The following is an 18634-nucleotide window of genomic DNA, read 5'->3' as shown; positions in this document are numbered from 1 at the left end:
TATAATGTGTGTATGTTTGTAGATATATGTTACATATATGTGTAGCTATAGCTGACTACTGAAGCTATAAAGCTTTAGTGTAAGAACTTATCCTGAATTTAAACCATTACCTTTAGATTCTGACCATCAAATGGCAATGATCCACTGACTAATGTATACAATATGACGCCAAGACTCCATACATCTACTTCAGGGCCATCATATTTCTTTCCTTGGAAAAGTTCAGGAGCTGCGTAGGGAGGACTTCCACAAAATGTATCTAATTTGTTTCCAATTGTAAATTCATTACTAAAACCAAAATCAGCAATTTTAATATTCATATCAGCATCAAGAAGAAGGTTTTCTGCCTAGGAGGAAAATATTAAAATAGAAAATGATTTGCAAAGGAAAGTTTATATAAAACACACATTTGCCTAATTAAAGCCACATTTCAGATAATAAAAGTTTCCTTTTTAGTTCTCATTTACTAAATACCATCTCAATATCTCGGAAGTAGCCTCATCTTCCTATAATTATCCAATTTAATTCAACAAATGCCATTTCAAAGGCTTAGAAATACAACCTTATCTTTCAGTATACACTTACTCAGTTTAGTTCTAACAACCTTAATTTTTAAAATAAATAAAATAAACTCATAATATAAAAGTATTCTTGTAAATGCAGTTTTCACTTAAACCTGCCCATAACCCTTTCATGTTTATAATAATAAGAACACATGACATTTATATAATGATTTATGATTTGCAAAATACTTTATGTATATTACCTCACTCGATCTTCACAACTCTGACAGTATAAGTATCCTAGGTTTTATTCACATTTTATAGCTGAAGAAATTAAGGCTGAAAGAGGTTAAGAGAATTGCCCATGATCACATAGTGAGTATCGGAGCTGGGACTGATGCCAGATCTATTCAAAGAGCCTATCAAGTATGTAGATATAGGGCTGGACAACTCTTTCAGTCAACAGATAAGGAAACTGTGGTCATAATAACAACAACAATAATGCTTGGGTAGTATTCATTTATCAAAAATATAAAGTATTCAACAAAAATAAATTAACAAGAATTATACATTAGCCTCTAGTAATAAACATTTCCTTCCCCTATTAAAAAAAAGATGACGTTAACTACCTTACTAAACATGATTGGGAAGCTCTCACCAAAAGTAACTGACAGATCAAGAATTGGCTAACTAGTTAAATTATAAATAGCACCTTATGTCCAAAGCTCTGCCAAAGGAAAATAAATGTGATTTTGATTTCAAAAATATGAAAGGGGAGAGGCATTACATTTGTGATGCTGTGTGACAGTGAACTAAAACCCATTTTAATATTTGTAGGAAAATGTGTATTTCTGAGAAAAAATTTAATTTAAATACTCAAATGGATTTATGACCTCATCTATATGGGCATTCCTTCCAACAGCACCTACCACAGTACCATGTCCATTCTATGTGATTCATTTCATGTCTTCTACTTTCATGCAGGGACATGTTAGAATCCTTCACTCTTTCCTATCCCTGTGAGGGTACCAGTATGGCACACGGGTTGTTCATTAGTTACTTCATTCTTGCCATATGACCAATCCAGCTTTTTAAAAGAACTCTTTGATGGAATTCTTCATTACAGGAACTACTTATAGCTCCTTATCTGGTATGGATTTGTTATGGGTTTCAGTTTGTGCTACTATGTGACTTAACAATCTGCACAGAAACATCCAAGTCCTACTATGACATATAGTGAGTTAAAAGAACTGCCATTATATCTATCCATATCCTGAATAGTGAAAATGAGCAAACTGAGCCTTCAATTAAAATAGGAGAAAAGGCTGGATTTTTGTCATGAAATTAAAGATAACCAAACATTTCCTGGAAATGAAGGTCTATCTTTTTAATACCAATATTCTACCATTTGTTGCTGTTTGGTTACAAGTCATAAACCATTATAGTCTCCAGGGAGTTAAAAATGAGTATTACTGACAAACCAATAAAGAAACACATATTGGTTATTTGTTACCACACCAATTAAGGAACTACAATTAAGAACTAGAGAAAATGATCTAAAATATTTTTTTAAACATAATTACAACCCACTGGTGTCCCTTGCCTAAAATCTCCTTTCAGAACAAGTATTTAAATGTAATGAGTACTCAGAATTAAAAAGCTACCCCAGCAATTAACATAATCACTCAAGGCCACTGAAAACAGATTAAACAAAAGGCAATTCATATGGCATGGTATAATGGAGAGACTAGAGTGACCAGACATGAGTTCTAGTTCCAACTGCTATTCAGTGCCAGTGTGTGATCTTGGGCAAATCCTCTTACCCTTGTAGGTATCAGTTTTTAATTCTTATAAATAAAAGCATTAGATTGGCTAATAGCTCACACCTATTTTTTTATAGTTTACAAAGTATTTTTTCTATAACAACCCTGTGAAGTTGGCATTACAATGCATTATCTTCCCAAATTTACAGAGGAGAAAATGAGGTTTAGAGAAATCATGGTCACATTGCTAGTGTCATCACTTAAGAGTCAAAAGCAGGCTCTTTAAACTTCAGTACTTGACTCATTCTAGTGCTAGCATGATGATTCTACAATTCTAATTATGTACACTTGACAATTAGAGAGGAAAATTTATTTTATGTAATTATCTTGAATCACTTATCAGTAGAACCAGTAGTTCTGTAGCCTTGGGCAAGGAATAGGGGCATATTTTGGCCCAATGGGAGGAAAATCTTTTTAACAGTTATATCAGTGGTCTCAAAGTAGGGGGTTCCATACTCTAAATGAGCTGTGACACAACCCCAAAGGGGTAACCCACAGCATCCCACATTCAATGCAATCACCAATTGCAGGACCCTTTGCCCATTACTGCTCAACTTTCTCCTCTCCTGCTCAGTCCTACAACTGACCTATGGCTATGCAAGCTCCCAACATCTCCCCTTTTGCTCCTAATGTAGGGCTCCCCTGAGGGAGATTATAAACTCACTGTGACCCAGGCACCAGCACTAGTACAAGTAGCTGCATAAGCAGAATTTCCTCCTGCTCACAGTGAGCCATTACCTTGTGTTTTGTAGAAGGCAGCCTTGGTTCTATCTGTATTCCTGGCCTCCAATGAGTAGGGTTCCTACCCATCCTCCCCCTTTTCATTTTCAGTGTGTTAGAGTAAACTGGACAGGATGAACAAGTATGGATGGGTTAGGATCTCTGTATTATAGATTTCATCAGATTATCTTTCACCTCAAAACTGTCCTTCTTCCAAACTTCCTTATAAATTTGCAACTTCAGTGTCAATATTCAATCATTTGCCAGGTCTTGATGATTCTGCTTCCAGAACTTCTCTTGCACCCAATCCCTTCTCTCTTCTCACACAACCACTACCGAATATTCAAGTCCTTATCACTGACTGGAGTACTGCAAGAGCCTCCTATTTTGTGCCTCTCTCATCTTCTAACTCCCCTTCACACAGTGACAAAATGATATTCTAAAAGCACAGGTCTGACCATGTCATTCCTCTACTCAGGAAACTCCAGTGGTTCTCTATTAACTCTAGGATCAAATACTATTTAATATTTATTGTACCCTTTTTATTTCTCTTTTTGTCTGTTGTATGATGTAATTATTAGCAAAGAAATACATGTAAATAATTTATAAATAAATATATCTATTGTAAATGGTCAAAAATTTATACTGATGGAGTATGTGATGAAAAACATTAATCCTACATTTGAAAAAGATCTGGGTGCTTTAGTTGATGGTAAGATCGATAAGAGCCAGTAATAGAATATGGTAGTAAAAAAAAGGCTACTGGGATTTTTGGAGTGCAATAAGAACTGCGGCCTCCAGAAGTGAAGAGGTGATAATCTGCTTTGATTCTGTGCTGGTGAGACCACATCTAGAGTACTGTGTTCAGTTCTGGGCACTGGAGTTTAAGTAGGACACCAACGAGCCAGAGACTAGGTCAATCCAAGATGGTCAACAGCTTTAGGTTCATGTCCTTTGAAGAGTGGTCTCAACAGGAGTAAGATAACTGTCTGTGATGGACTATCACATGAAGGAGAAATTTAAACTTCTTCTATTTGGTACCAGAAGAGAGAACTAAGAACAACAGGTGGTAGTTTCAAAGAGAATTTGAGCTTTATGTATGAAAAAACTCCCTAATGATTAGAGGTATCCAGATTTAGAAAGGGCTGCCCCAGAAAACAAACCACTGATGATCAAAGGTCATCAAGTAGAGGCTGGAGAACCCTTTGGTATGTTATGCTGGAGGTTCTTTCTGCGTATTTTGTTGTTGTTTAGTCAAGTCCAACTCTTCCATGACCCCATTTGGGGTTTTCTTGGCAAGGGTATGAGAGTGGTTTGCCATTTCCTTCTCCAGTTCATTTTACAGATGAGGAACTGAGGCAAACAGGGTGAAGTGACTTGCCCACGGTCACACAGCTAGTAAGTGTCTGAGGACAGCTTTGAAATCAAGATTAGTCTTACTGACTTCAGGCCCACATTTCTATCCACTGCACCACTTAGGTGCCACATTTTGCATACGGGTTGGACTAAATGGCCGCTGAGGTCCCTTCCAATTCTGAACTTCTGATTTGTCATTTGTAAATGAGGGGATGAAAGTATGTGATATCTCTAAGGTCTTTTCCAGCTCAAGATCTTATGATCTCTAAGGTCATTTGAAGCATGTCGTATCTGTCACTAAAAACAACTGCACGTTGCTTAGGAATATTACATTACATTTTTAATAGAAGACCCAGAATATGAAATGTGGAGTCAGAAGACCTAGGTTTGGGTCCTAGTTCTGACAGTCACTAGCTGCGTGGTAATTTCTCTGAGCCTCGTTTTACTTGTCTAATAAAATGCAACTAAGATTACTTGTACTACCTACCTAGAGAATTAGGGTGAGTAAAGTGCTTTATAAACTATAAGCTCTACATCAGAGATTCTTAACCTTTTTTGTGTGGACCCCTTTGACATTCTGGTCAAGCTTATGGTCCCATTCTCAGAAAAATGCTTTTTGATGCATAAAATAAAATACACAGGATTATAAAATAAATCAATTATATTGAAATTATCAGAAAAATTGTTTAAAAAAATTTAAGGATACCATGTTAGGAATCTCTGTGCTAGATAAATGTGTGTAAAAATATACTTTAAAATACTTTTTAAAAAACATGTAAAAAAATTAACACTCTCATTTTTTAAAATTTTGAATCCCAAATTCTCTCTCTCCTTCCTTTCCCCAGCCCCACCCCACTTGAGAAGACAAGCAATTTGATAGAGATTATACATGTTAAAATACTTCTTTAAGGTCAATTGCAAAACTGAGCAGGAGGAGAAAGTTGAGCAATAATGGGCAAAGTTGATGTGTGGTTATGTCAGAGACTAGCCCCATGATCAGCTATTGTATTGAACATGGGATGTTAAGGGTCACCCCATGGGGTTGTGTCTTGGCTCACTGGGAGTATGAATTCCCACTTTGGAAAACCACTGATAGAGCTTAAACTTGAAAATCCACTATTGCCTGAAGCAGCGCATTCTGATATTTGAATTAAAATGACAGCATAATTATTTATCCACTTACTGTGAAATATTATTTAGCTTCTGGATCCTTAGCCATAATGAATATTATTAATTTTTTTCTGATATCAATTGTACTTTATAAAATCAGAAAACTAATTACATACCTTGAGATCACGGTGTACAATACACTTTTGATGACAATACTGTACTGCAGATACAATCTGGAAAACAATTTTAATAAGAAATTCAAGAATATTATACAGAAATATTTTTTTCTCAATTCCTCCCTATCCCACATTTTAGATGTATCTCAACTATCAACTATTCAAATTCCGAAGTTATATTTAACTTTTCCATTATGGCTTTCCTTTAACAAATGTGAAATGCTTAAAAGTTTTGGTGAGTAGAAATTTCTTCTTTAAAGATGTCAAGCAGATATTCAAAATTCTCTCTCTAAAGTATTAATAAACATTTCTTAATTCCTTTGCGGAATTTAAGTACTTTTATGTGGGCTAGCTTATTCCTCTTTTCGTAGTTTCAAAATTATGTTATCTATGCTCTTGCTCAGATGATGATCTACTTTCAGATTCCAGCCAGTGCAACAATCTTTAGTAATTTCTACTCATTTTAGGACAGTAAGCTCAGATTAAAAAAAGCAAAGCTTTATTCCAAAATTATACAAATATATTTAAGAAACAGACAGTTTACTACAGATAAACTAGCCTTATTAAAATGTTTATTGATGAATGGTTAGGGCCACTTAAAGCTCATTTGTTAACACATGTGAAAAAAAAATTGTAAAGGAGAAACAAAGGCCTGTTTCTAAACTGTCAACACAGTGGCTAGCCTAACTGTATAGAAAAGAGAAATGAAATTTAATTTTAGATCTGCCATTAATTTACTTGGGCAAAGTATTTAACTACTATCCTTGCTCCATACTTGTAAAAAACAGTAATAAAAAACCAGTAACACAGGTTTTTAAATTTTATTTTAAACAACAGTTGCAAGACATTTTCCACCTATTAAGGGCAAATGCTAAAATAGGAACTCATTACAATTACAAATAAGAATATAGTATGACACATTCCACCATTCTTAATATGTAAAATATAAACACAGAAAGGACTGAGTAGTAATTAAGCAGTGTGGAGATAGTGGAAAAAGCACAGGACTTGCAGAAGACCGGGGTTCAAATTATGACTCAGATATTTACTTAGCTGAGTAACTTCTTTAACTTAATCATTAAAGTTATTTAATCATTCAAGGTCTCAGTTTCCTCACCCGTCAAATGAAGGAAGTGGTCTTTGTTGCTTCCTTCTGAAGCATCATGGGTGTTGCTTTGTGTAATGTAATGGAGCTAACATACACGGATAGAGTTTCACATTAATGACTACCACCATGGCAAATTAAACATCATAAGTTTGGCTTTTTTTAATTGTTGTTTAACTGTATAATATAACTTACAAGTTACATTATGCAACTAGAAATGTTTATTTACATTATGGTAGAAGAAGAGCATGTGTTGGTATTAATAATGTTTCATACAATTACTCTAATTAAAGTATGGGGTACAAAAATACCAAAAAAACATAACTGCATCTGATTTTTGAGTATTTTAAGTGTATTTTTAAAATGCTACTTGAAAACAAAGACTATTTCTGAGGTGTGGAGGCATGAGTCTAAAACAAATTACTAGTTCATGGAAGCATATCAAACTTACATGGCAAATTTAAGGAAGAAGCTCTAGTTACTGAATTGAAAGATGGATAGGATGAAGAAATGTAGAAATAAATGTACTTACCAAGTCTGTGTCATTCTCAACAATGGCTAGAAGCTAATTTAAAATACTAGTTTCCTTTAGCTATGTGTTACAACACTGTCACAAAATTTTCATTTTACCAGTTACTAAAGTAACCATTCACTTTATTGGAACACTGCCAATCAACCAAACAACAAGCATTTATTAAGTCTTTACTCCATGCAAAGAAATAGTGCCTGCCCTCAAGATGCTAACATTCTATTGGGTAAGACAACACAGATATAAGATACATACAGAGTTCACAGAAGGAAGGCATTACCAGCTGGGAGGACTAAGAAAGGACTCCTACAATAAGGTGGCATTTGAGCTGACAAAAGCCAATCATTCCAACATTATTTTGTTAATCTGAACAAGATCGTTAACAAGTTATATAGTCCTAATGATACACCTAAAATTGATAATCCAACACTAATGGTATGGGGTTATATTGGGTAACTGCTTTTGTAAATCACTAAGAGTCATGGACTTCACATGTGGCTCTCAGTTATCTCTTGCAATAAAATAACTGCCGCTGTTACTGGAGTCACAAAATTTTTTGAGCAGGGTCATTGAGGGTACTACCATGTCACCTGATAGTTGAATGGAGGGAATGCCTGACAGGGCTTGCTAGAACCATGTATTATGGTTCACAATGACATGCCTGATAAGCTATCAAGGCAATCATGATGCATGAGGTTTCCAAAGGGAATTGTTCTATCTGCCTCTGAGTGGTTGCAATGATCTCTATTTATGCATCATTTGGTTTTACTAAGTAAAATTCTAGTTGGGCTGCCACACTGCAGAACTCTAGGCAATAAGGAAACTATAGAGCTTGAGAGTAGATTGTACTATTACTGTCCTTAAAAACAAGGACATTCCTGTTTTGTCCTTGTAGCCTCTAATAAAGTCATCTGGAACATTGCAATAAGGTCTAACAGTTAGGATGACCATCTAATGAATTTGGTATGGGATTGGAATTTTATAATATCATAAGATTGGGAGTCAGAAGGTACCTTAGAGGTCATTTAGTCCTTCAACTTAAAGATGAGGAACCAGGCTTACAGAGATAAAGTACTTTGATCAAGGACACAAAAGTAGTAAGCAGCAGAGCCAGGATTTGACTACTGACTACAGATCCAATGTTATTTCCATTAAATCATATCCCTAGTAAGTGTTCTGGAGTCTGGAAGAGGAGATCAAAATGACTGGTCACCAGAAGGCCTAATAAATTGGACCGTGCAGAAGCACTGCAGAATGTGGCTATGGTAGGAAACTGTCTTTCTAGTGTTTTACAAGCAGTTTGGAAGGAATCATTTGGAACAAGGAATATGAATTACATGTGGAAAACATGATTCAATTCATAAATACATTATGAGGATTGACAAAAATGTATTCCTTTATATGAATGGGTTTTATGATTTAAGATACTATATAAAATATGGTAAAGTTTCATAAAGGGAAATGGAACTTTTTTGAATTTTTATCATTTTTATTTAATATTTTAGTTCTCAACATTTATTTCCACAAGATTTTGAGTTACAAATTTTCTCCCCATTTGTGCCTTCTCCCCCCATTCCAAGATGGCATATATTCTGATTGCCTCGTTCCCCAGTCAGCCCTCCCTTCTGTCACCCCACTCCCCACCTCATCCCCTTGCCCCTTACTTTCTTGTAGGGCAGGATAGATTTCTATGTCCCATTCCCTATATATCTTATTTCCCAGCTGCATGCAAAAAACAACTTTTTTTTTTTGAGCACCTGCTTTCAAAACTTTGAGTTCCAAATTCTCTCCCCTCTTCCCGTCACACCCACCCTCCCTAGGAAGGCAAGCAATTCAACATAGATCACACATGTATCATTACGCAAAACACTTCCACAATGCTCATGTTGTAAAAGGATAACTATATTTCCTTCCATCCTATCCTGTCCCCCTTTATTAATTTTTTCCCTTGACCCTGTCCCTTTTCAAAAGTGTTCGCTTTTGATTTCCTTCTCCCCCATCTGCCCTCCCTTCTATCATCCCCCCCTTTTTCATCCCCTTCCCCTTACTTTCCTGTGGAGTAAGATACCCAATTGAGTGTGTATGCTGTTCCCTCCTCAAGCTGAATCCGATGAGATTAAGATTCACTCATTCCCCCTCAACCTGCCCCCTCTTCCCTTCCAACAGAACTGCTTTTTCTTGCCATTTTCATGTGAGATAATTTACCCCATTCTATCTCTCCCTTTCTCCCTCTCTCAATATATTCCTCTCTCATCCCTTAAATTTATTTCATTTTTTTAGATATCATCCCTTCATATTCAACTCACCCTGTGCTCTCTCTCTATATGTATATGTATGTATATATAGGTATATTCCCTTCAACTACCCTAATACTGAAAAAGGTCTCATGAATTACACACATCATCTTTCCATGTAGGAATGTAAACAAAACAGTTCAACTTTAGTAAGCCCCTTATGATTTCTCTTTCTTGTTTACCTTTTCATGCTTCTCTTGATTCTTGTGTTTGAAAATCAAATTTTCTATTCAGCTCTGGTCTTTTCACTGAGAAAGCTTGAAAGTCCTCTATTTTATTGAAAATCCATATTTTGCCTTGGAGCATGATACTCAGTTTTGCTGGGCAGGTGATTCTTGGTTTTAATCCTAGCTCCTTTGACCTCTGCAATATCATATTTCAAGCCCTTCGACCTCTTAATGTCAAAGCTGCTAGATCCTGATTGTGTTTCCACAATACTTAAATTGTTTCTTTCTGGCTGCTTGCAGTATTTTCTCCTTGACCTGGAAACTCTGGAATTTGGTGACAATATTCCTAAGAGTTTTCTTTTTGGGATCTTTTTCAAGAGGCAATTGGTAGATTCTTTCAATTTCTATTTTACCCTCTGGTTCTAGAATATCAGGGCAGTTTTCCTTGATAATTTCTTGAAAGATGATGTCTAGGCTCTTTGTTTGATCATGGCTTTCAGGTAGTCCAATAATTTTTAAATTATCTCTCCTGGATCTATTTTCCAGGTCAATGGTTTTTCCAATGAGATATTTCGCAGTCTTCCATTTTTTCATTCCTTTGGTTCTGTTTTATAATATCTTCACTTCTCATAAAGTCACTAGCTTCCACTTGCTCCAATCCAATTTTTAAAGTGGTATTTTCTTCAATGGTCCTTTGGACTTCCTTTTCCATTTGGCTAATTCTGCCTTTCAAGGCATTCTCCTCACTGGCTTTTTGGAGCTCTTTTGCCATTTGGGTTAGTCTATTCTTTAAGGTATTTGAGTTTGAGTCTGAGTTTGTTTTCACTGCCTGTTCATGTTCCCAGCCAACTACCTGACCCTTGAGCTTTTTGTCAGGGTATGACTGCTTGTAGAGTAGAGAGAACTTTGTCCCAAGCTTTAGGGTCCAAGTACTGCTGTTTTCAGAGCTACTTCTACTCCACCATCACCCCAGGCTCTGTCACAGCAGTGCTCCTCCTCCCCCAAGAACCACCAGCCAGGACCGCAATGCAGATTCAAGCAGGGCACAGCAAGAGAACCTGCCTTTGTGCCCGCAAAGCGCTCCTTGCACTCTAGCTGTTATCCGCTGCTAGATTCTTCCCATGTGAGCCAGGGACTCGGGAAGCAGCTGACACTGGAGCTCTGGAGGCAGCCTCAGGAGCTTCCTGCTGCTGCAACTGCCACCCCCAGGGCTGGTGTCCGAACTGCTCTGAATTCGATCCCGCAGTTTCCAACTAACCTGCTTTTTGGCATGTGTGGGTTGAGAAGTCTGGTAACTGCCATAGCTCAATGATTCATGGCCCTAAGGCCTGTTCCAGCTGGGTGACTCCAAGTCTGGTCTGTCCTGGCGTGGCCCATGGTGGGCTGTGCTCTGCTCCCAGCACCGTGCAATAGACCCTTCCTGGCGACCATCCAGGCTCTCCTGGGATAGAGACCTGTTTCCCTCTGCTATTTTGTGGGTTCTGCAGCTCTAGAATTTGTTCAGAGCCATTTTTTTACAGGTGTTTGGAGGGATTTGGGGTAGAGCTTAAGCAAGTCCCTGCTTTCCAGCTGCCATCTTGGCTCCACCCCCCATGAATTCCCGGAACTTCTTAAAATACCATTTACAAACAAGAAGATAGCTTTAATCAAAAAACACAACTAAATGACAGATTGATTTGTTTTTTTGTGGAATGTTCCTTTTTTTCAGAATTTTAAAAACTATGTTATTTTTACATACTGCCAGAGAATAACACACATTATAAAAAAGGGAATAAAGATCGAAAAAAATTACAACCTTTTTCTCCTCCATTTTGGATTTATATTGATCAACATCCACAATTGGGTAATTTGATGTATCTGTGATCTCACTGCTTTGGGTACTCACTCTAACTATACAGGTGACCATCCATGCCCTCTCATCCCATAAGACTCATAAATGCTGGACCATTTGGACTCTTAAGATCTCTACCAGTTGTCATTAGTTGATCCTATGACCCTCCACAAAAGTCCACTTAAATAACAAATCCATTAACTTAACAAATATTTCAATGCCTACTTCATGAAGTGCTCTACAGCTGACTTCAGGGGATAAGTCAGAAGACCTGGGGGCTTGAATCCTGGCTCCTTCACTTATTACCTACTACCTGTGTGACTCTGGGGAAACTGCTAAGATACTTTGGGTCTCAATTTCTTCATCTGTAAAATGATAGAGTTGAATTATCTGATCTCAAAAGTCTCTTACACTACAGGTCCTGTGAAACAAGTGTCTGTCTACTTTGGAAACAATTCAATTTTAATAATCATCTGTGATTTTTTTCTGTTTGGACTCCCCTTTTACTAAGCATCATAAGCTCCAGAAATGCAGATATTATACCTTCAATAACTGCTCTATAGACTTTGCAAAGGCAGTTTACTTACAAGATTAGAAAAATAAAATTAAGAAAATAAATTATGTCAAGCTTTCAAAAAACATCTAATCTATTTAATTGTAAGCAGGTTTTTCTTGTAGATATTTCTGGTAACCCAGAAGGAATAATAATAATACATAAAATTTTATGATATTTCCACTGATTATTAAGAGGAAACTAATTTTCATCCAAGCATAAATAAACTTAATGCCTCAGTTGCCAATGTTATCTCTTTATCAAAAACAACAGGAATCAACAAAGGTTAGGTGTTTAGACATAAATACTTTTAGAAATTGCTCTGGGCACAAGGCTAGGTACTTTTAGGACTTTTTTGGGGGGAGGAAGTCTGGATTTGTGATTTTCTCAATATGGAAAAATTCCAGTGTACACACTTCCTCCACTGAAACACATGGACAACACCTCTGAAACTTAAAATCTTAGAGAGTTACCTGAAACATTCTGTGGCTTACCTGTGGCCACTTAAGAGAAAATCTAATATTTCAGTTATTAAAAACATTTTCTGAAAGATCTCCAATATCTCATAATAAATTTTAGATAAGGTGAATTTGCTATTTACCAGTTTTAAGGAAGACTGATAATAAACTAACTGAGTAATTAGGATAACTTATTTTTCTGATGAACCATAAATAGAGACCTTACAAAGTAAGGCATTGTTGATAGCTAAACAAAAAGTTCACTTTTTTTTTTTTGGATGGGGGAAGGCAAGGCAATTGGGGGTTAAGTGACTTGCCCAAGGTTACACAGCCAGTAAGTGTGTCAAGTGTCTGAGGCTGAATTTGAACTCAGGTCCTACTGCCTGATGCCAGGGCTGGTGCTCTACCCACTGCACCACCTAGCTGCCCCTGAAAAAGTTCACCTTTATAAAAAAGACTTCACAAGGTCACACATTTTCAGATTTAGGATAAATCTCAGAAGCCATCTATAGTTTGAGTTTACTGGAAATTCAATATACATTGGATTTATTTCAAAAACTCCATATCTGATTTCTGTGAGAATCTTTGTCCCAGATTCAAGCTGTGAAAGTGAATTTCTTCCTTGCTTATCTAACATCACTAAACAAAACATATCTCTCTTTTAAAACCAAAAACATAAATACTAACCACAACAGCAGTGTCATCTTTGAATATGAAGGACGACAATATCTAAAACTCTATGTAATATATATGTATACCAGAGTTCTGTACAGTTTAGCTCCTAGATGTGCTTTTTATGGATCCACAAGCATATTCTATTACTTTTAACTATGCTGTCTCCCCCAATGAGAATGTCAACTCCTAAAGAACAGTAACACTTAATTTTCTATTTGTATCCTCAACACTTCGTACAGTGCTTAGCACATACTCAAATCAATCCATGAGCTTACTGATCTTGGAAATCTCTCCAATATGTTTTGCAACTCATTCGTGCCTGCTCTAGCCATGATTATTCTGGTCCACGTCACAGGGGATTCATCTAATGTGCTAAAGACTTTCCTCATTTTCTCTTGATATTCCGAGTACACAAATGGAATACTATCTACTTGTCACACTTCACATGACACCTGTTATTCCACAAGACCAAATTATATTTATTTCTCTTATGACATTCTTTATACCCGTTCTTCACACCCGTTCTTCACAGTTTCTCAGTGGTTATAAGGTACAGCTTGCCTGTTCATATATACCATGTATCTCTCCATTACTATCAGTGTGGTATTCATTTTTAGGATTTCAAGAGCAGTGGTGTTACTAATCTCACTGCCAGCAACACCAAAAAAAGTTACTATTGAAAAGGTAGAAAGGTAGACCTTTGATTTCACGAGACGTTTGGGGTCAGTAAAAGAACTTCGGAATTTCCTGAAGGCAATCCTGCTGCCTTTCCTCCTGTTCAACTTTGGACCCAGCTTTTCCAAGCCAGTGCTGTACAAGCTTCATGCTTCCAAATGTATGTTGAAATCTAGAAAACAGACCTTCTTCAAGCACTTGGTCTTGCCTGTGTGGATAGGATAGGCTAAACTGCTAAGTAGTTACAGACTGCATCTGGGAGATTCTTCAGTGTTCTGGGGCTTGTTAAATCACAATTTCATCTGTGAACAAGAGAATCTGGAAAACCTCACCATCCACAATTCTTCAACCTGGACTCCATGTTGGATCTCCTATATCACAAGGAAGAATACTTTCAGGGAATAATTATCTCCATTTTACGCCTCATGGGATGTTTATTACCAGTGTATCACTCAACAGTGTTATTTGTGTTGTGACATCTTCCAAGTAATCTTGAATGATAATGGTATGCAGATAGGAAACATCTTGTTCTAACAACATGTTTGAGTGCATATTCTGTTCTAGTCAGTCAAACGATTTTTCATAATCAACAAATAATAAGCAAAATAGATCTCCTAGTGTCTAAATCTTTCAAGCTAATTATGAAAATGATAACAATGTGGCCCATTTAAAATTATCACCTACAAAAACCTGATTGTTTGCCACTAATACCCTCATGTAGGTTTCCCCTGATTTGTGCATATAGGACTCTCATAAAGACATCATATGGACTGGAGAGTAGGAAGGTAGGTCAGGAGTTACTGATGTTTTTCCAGTCACCTTTTTGAATTATTAATAAGGTTTGGTGGTCTTTTTCCCCCATTCTGGCATGTTCCCTTCCTTTAGCTATTTTGTAAATTGATCCCTCATCATAATTACAAATGTATTACCTCTAGCACATGTCTCATCTATATAGCCTTACTCCAAACCTGCTACTTTTCCTGGCTTTCTTATCCTTAGTGCCATTTAGAGCTCCTCAACAAGTACATTTGGACTCTGATGTTAAGGTCCAAGTGTTGCAGTTTCACCATCTTTGATGGAGAAAACAGTTTTTGCAAATCTTTTCCTTTTTTTTCTTCTGTTTGCAATCATTCTTTCATTTTTATTCCTGAATATTCTAAGGATGACTTTGCTTAGTTGGCTATCTTTACCAACTTTCTTTAAACTAGTTTTACCCTTCACTGCTTCTCTCTGCTTAGTAAGATGGTGCTGATCATAATTTTCCATAATATTTCTTTGGAAGATTTTACAAATGAATTTATATCCTACTCCAGTGTTGCCTTTGGCAGCCACACTTTTCTTTCAAACATTAAGTCAAATGTTTGTTAAAGCACTTTCTGGGCTCTTTTGGTCTCCTCTAATTTATATCAGTTAAATTTTCAGATAAAATTATAGTGAATATTGTTATAATTTCTGCTGGCACACAGTATGCACTTAGTAAATGCTTTTTCATTCATTCATTCATTCAAGAGGCTTAAGAGATTATATTTAAGTTTCAAAGTTATTACACAGAGACTCATTATTTATATATATATATGCATATACATATATGCATAATACTAAATCAGGAATATCTTTGTCAGAAATGTAACCTCTATTCCAAGATGCACAAAGTGTTAATGTGGTGAGTCACAGTTAGAAAAATGTGGCTCCTTATTAATTTACAAGGGCCTAAAAATAACCACCAAAACTATTTAAATTAGGATCTCTTTTTCTTTAAGAGAATATTTCCTTTAAAAAAAAAAACAACAGCGCATACTACAGTATAAAAAACCCCAAATTTTACTTTTTATTTTTAAAAGTACCACTTTTGAATTGTTTTCCAACCTTGTGACATTGTCCATTATTTGTGTCACTGAAAATATCAGGAAAATACTTTCCATACCTGTCTAAATTTTGCACGAGCCTCTTTCTCCTTCATTCTTCCATGGGCAACTAAGTAATCAAACACTTCACCTAAGTCATAAAGGTAAAGCAGAAAGTGAAATAAGCATTATTTTTCAATTTAAGGATATATGCAATTTCAAGTTGTTTTCACAGAGGCCATATGGCCAACAATTTTTGTCTATTATTAATTAATAACGGATCATTAATAAACTATTAGACTCGGGTGAAAAAGCTTGCTTGCATGTAAAAATATGATCGTAACCAGATGTCATACTTTAATAAAACTTATAAAAATGTATATACATAATGTACAACCAGAAAACCTTGCTTTCTGGTGTCATTTTCTTAGAAATACAGTCAAGTCAATTCTCTATTATTAGGTCATCAAAATAAAAATCACCAATATAACTCAGATTTGGCTTTGTAATGTATTTTTGGGCTCCTCGAACATCCAAGATTTACAACACTTCAACAACAACAAAAGTCACCTTGTCATGACCTTCTCCTGCACATTTTACTCTCCAGTCTCTAACTAAAACCCCATCTTCTGCATAAAGTCCACCTCACTATTCCAGCCCACCCTGTGTCTCACCCTCTGTAAACATCTATAGGACCTGCTTTCTGTACCACTGTCACCTCCACTGTTCAGCAAACTCCTCAAAGCTTCAGATAGCATCATGCTTCTGTACCTGGTACATGGAGGCAGCCGGTGGTGCAGTGGAGAGAGTGTTGTAGTTGGAGTGAATAAGACCTGAGTTCAAATCCAGCTTCAGAGAGAGATTTACTATCTGTGGGACCCTGGGCAAGTCACTTAACCCACTCTGTGCCTCAGTTTCCTCATCTGTAAAGATGGGGATAATAATAGCACCTATCTCTCAGGGTTGTGAGGATAAAATGAGTTCATATTTGTAAAGCGTTTTGCAAACCTTAAAATGCTAGATAAGCACTAGCTATTATTTTTTCCCATTTGTTCAGGGCTGAGCACAGTAATAAACATAAAGTACTCAATAAATGTTTGTTGATTTGAATCTGAAAGCAGTAGAAGCCATCTAATTCTTCTAGCCTATTCTACCACTTAACTCTTCCATAAAATGTTTTCCCACTTTGGTTTCAGTATTTATGCCAGTCATCAAAATAGTATGAAAGCTAATTACTAAGTAAAGACATATTTATAGTCAATTAGTATTAACACACGAATATTTACTACAATGAAATATTGTTTTATATGTGCTACAAAGGTAATGGATATTATATATCCCCATGAAATATTATACACTACATATGACTATAATTAAAAAAGCAAAGACTGAATAGTTCCCTATTCCTAGTCTAATATGAAGAAATGTAACAGAAGTGGTTTTTGAGAAAGTCTAAAGAAGCAAGGCTGTTTTTTTAAATGTTAAAAATAAAACAATTGTAACAAGCCGAGGTTTTATGTGAGATAAAGGCTAATATATGAAAATATCTTAAGAGCATGATGGGAGGGGCGAGGGGAGGTGAAGGGAATATGTTATATATTCAACCAATCATTCAATAAGCATTTATTAAGTGCTTATCATGTACCAGGCACTGAGCTCACACTGGGAATAAAAAGGCAAAAAAATGGCCCCTGCCGTTAAGGAGCTCACATTCTATTAGATGGAAAACATGTATACATATAAGTATATACATATATAAAAGTAATTTTGGGTGGGAGGACCCAGTAGATTGGGAATTAGGAGTGGCCTTATATAGTAGGCACACTTGAGCTAAGCCTTGAACTGTGTGCTTGGAACATACTAGGATGTTAAGAATAAGAGAAAGAACAGAAAATTGCCATTTGGCTCTCTTTTCCTCAAATACAAAAGAAAATTGCAGCCTGCCTTTGGTTGTATGTCCAGGCTGGGAAAATCCCTGGAGATCTGGTTTAGTATACATATGGTCAAAGGAAATTCTCAATCTGAAGGACCTCAAAGACACAGATAGTAACAGGGCCAATTCAGGGAACTTCAATGAGTCTACAAGGCTAGTCTGGCATAGAGCTGTCCCAGAGTAGTTCTTTACCTTAGTCTTCCTACGATCATTTGGACTTATTGACAATGATGCTAAAACCATCCAACTGGAGGCCCCGGCTTTCCCAAAGCCACTGAAGTCCCACTGGTGAGCCAGAATCATACTGATCCATACCCAGCACAGATAAATTTGCCTCATTCCTTGTTCCCCCTGTTGTATTTCTGGTTTAGGGTTTTTAAATTTTTTTATTATTTTTTGTCAACTGGAAAGCCTCTGATAGCTACAAAACTTTGAAAGGAGAGGAATGCTGTATCACATTTTTCAGAACTAATTCAATATCATTTGAAGATATCAAGAACGTAAGAATGGCTTCCAAACCACTGTCACAGCACTAAGTAGGCAAAGCATTTCAACTAAAAGAAACCAAACAGCAGGAGTGGGACTACTCATAAAAGCAAAACGAATCTGAGTTGTACAGCATCTGCAGAGTGCTCACCTTAGGAATTCTTAAAATTGTCTAACACTTTGTATGTATAGGTCTTTTACAACTCAGACCAGAAACGTTATAAGTGGTCATTATAAGCCCATTTAATGTGTAATTTGCTAGAAATTTAGTGCTATATAAACAGCATTACAAAGGAAAACACATTCAATTTGAATGAATAAGTGAAAAATTTCCCCAACCCTTAACGTAAGAGCAGTAGCCCAGTTTTATGGCCACTATTGCTGGCTCTGAAGCCA

General features: G+C 36.3%; 1 protein-coding gene across 6 annotated transcripts in view; it reads right to left on the bottom strand.

Moving 5' to 3' along the window:
• Positions 1 to 18634, bottom strand: part of MARK1 (microtubule affinity regulating kinase 1) — a 153603-nt gene that overhangs the window by 45350 nt on the left and 89619 nt on the right. For all 6 annotated transcript variants that reach the window (XR_005010198.1, XM_036755229.1, XM_036755228.1 and 3 more), the window contains exons 6-8: positions 15900 to 15970; positions 5689 to 5745; positions 111 to 347 (exon numbers count right to left, since the gene is read on the bottom strand). Coding sequence is in view for 5 of the 6 variants with exons in the window: in XM_036755229.1 (XP_036611124.1) it covers positions 111 to 347; positions 5689 to 5745; positions 15900 to 15970 (365 nt within the window). In the remaining variant the exon portion in view is untranslated. The remainder of the gene's footprint in view (positions 1 to 110; positions 348 to 5688; positions 5746 to 15899; positions 15971 to 18634) is intronic.

This window comes from Trichosurus vulpecula, chromosome 4 (genome assembly GCF_011100635.1).
Source record: "Trichosurus vulpecula isolate mTriVul1 chromosome 4, mTriVul1.pri, whole genome shotgun sequence".
Taxonomy (NCBI): Eukaryota; Metazoa; Chordata; class Mammalia; order Diprotodontia; family Phalangeridae; genus Trichosurus; species Trichosurus vulpecula.
This window is presented reverse-complemented; position numbering and strand designations above follow the sequence as displayed.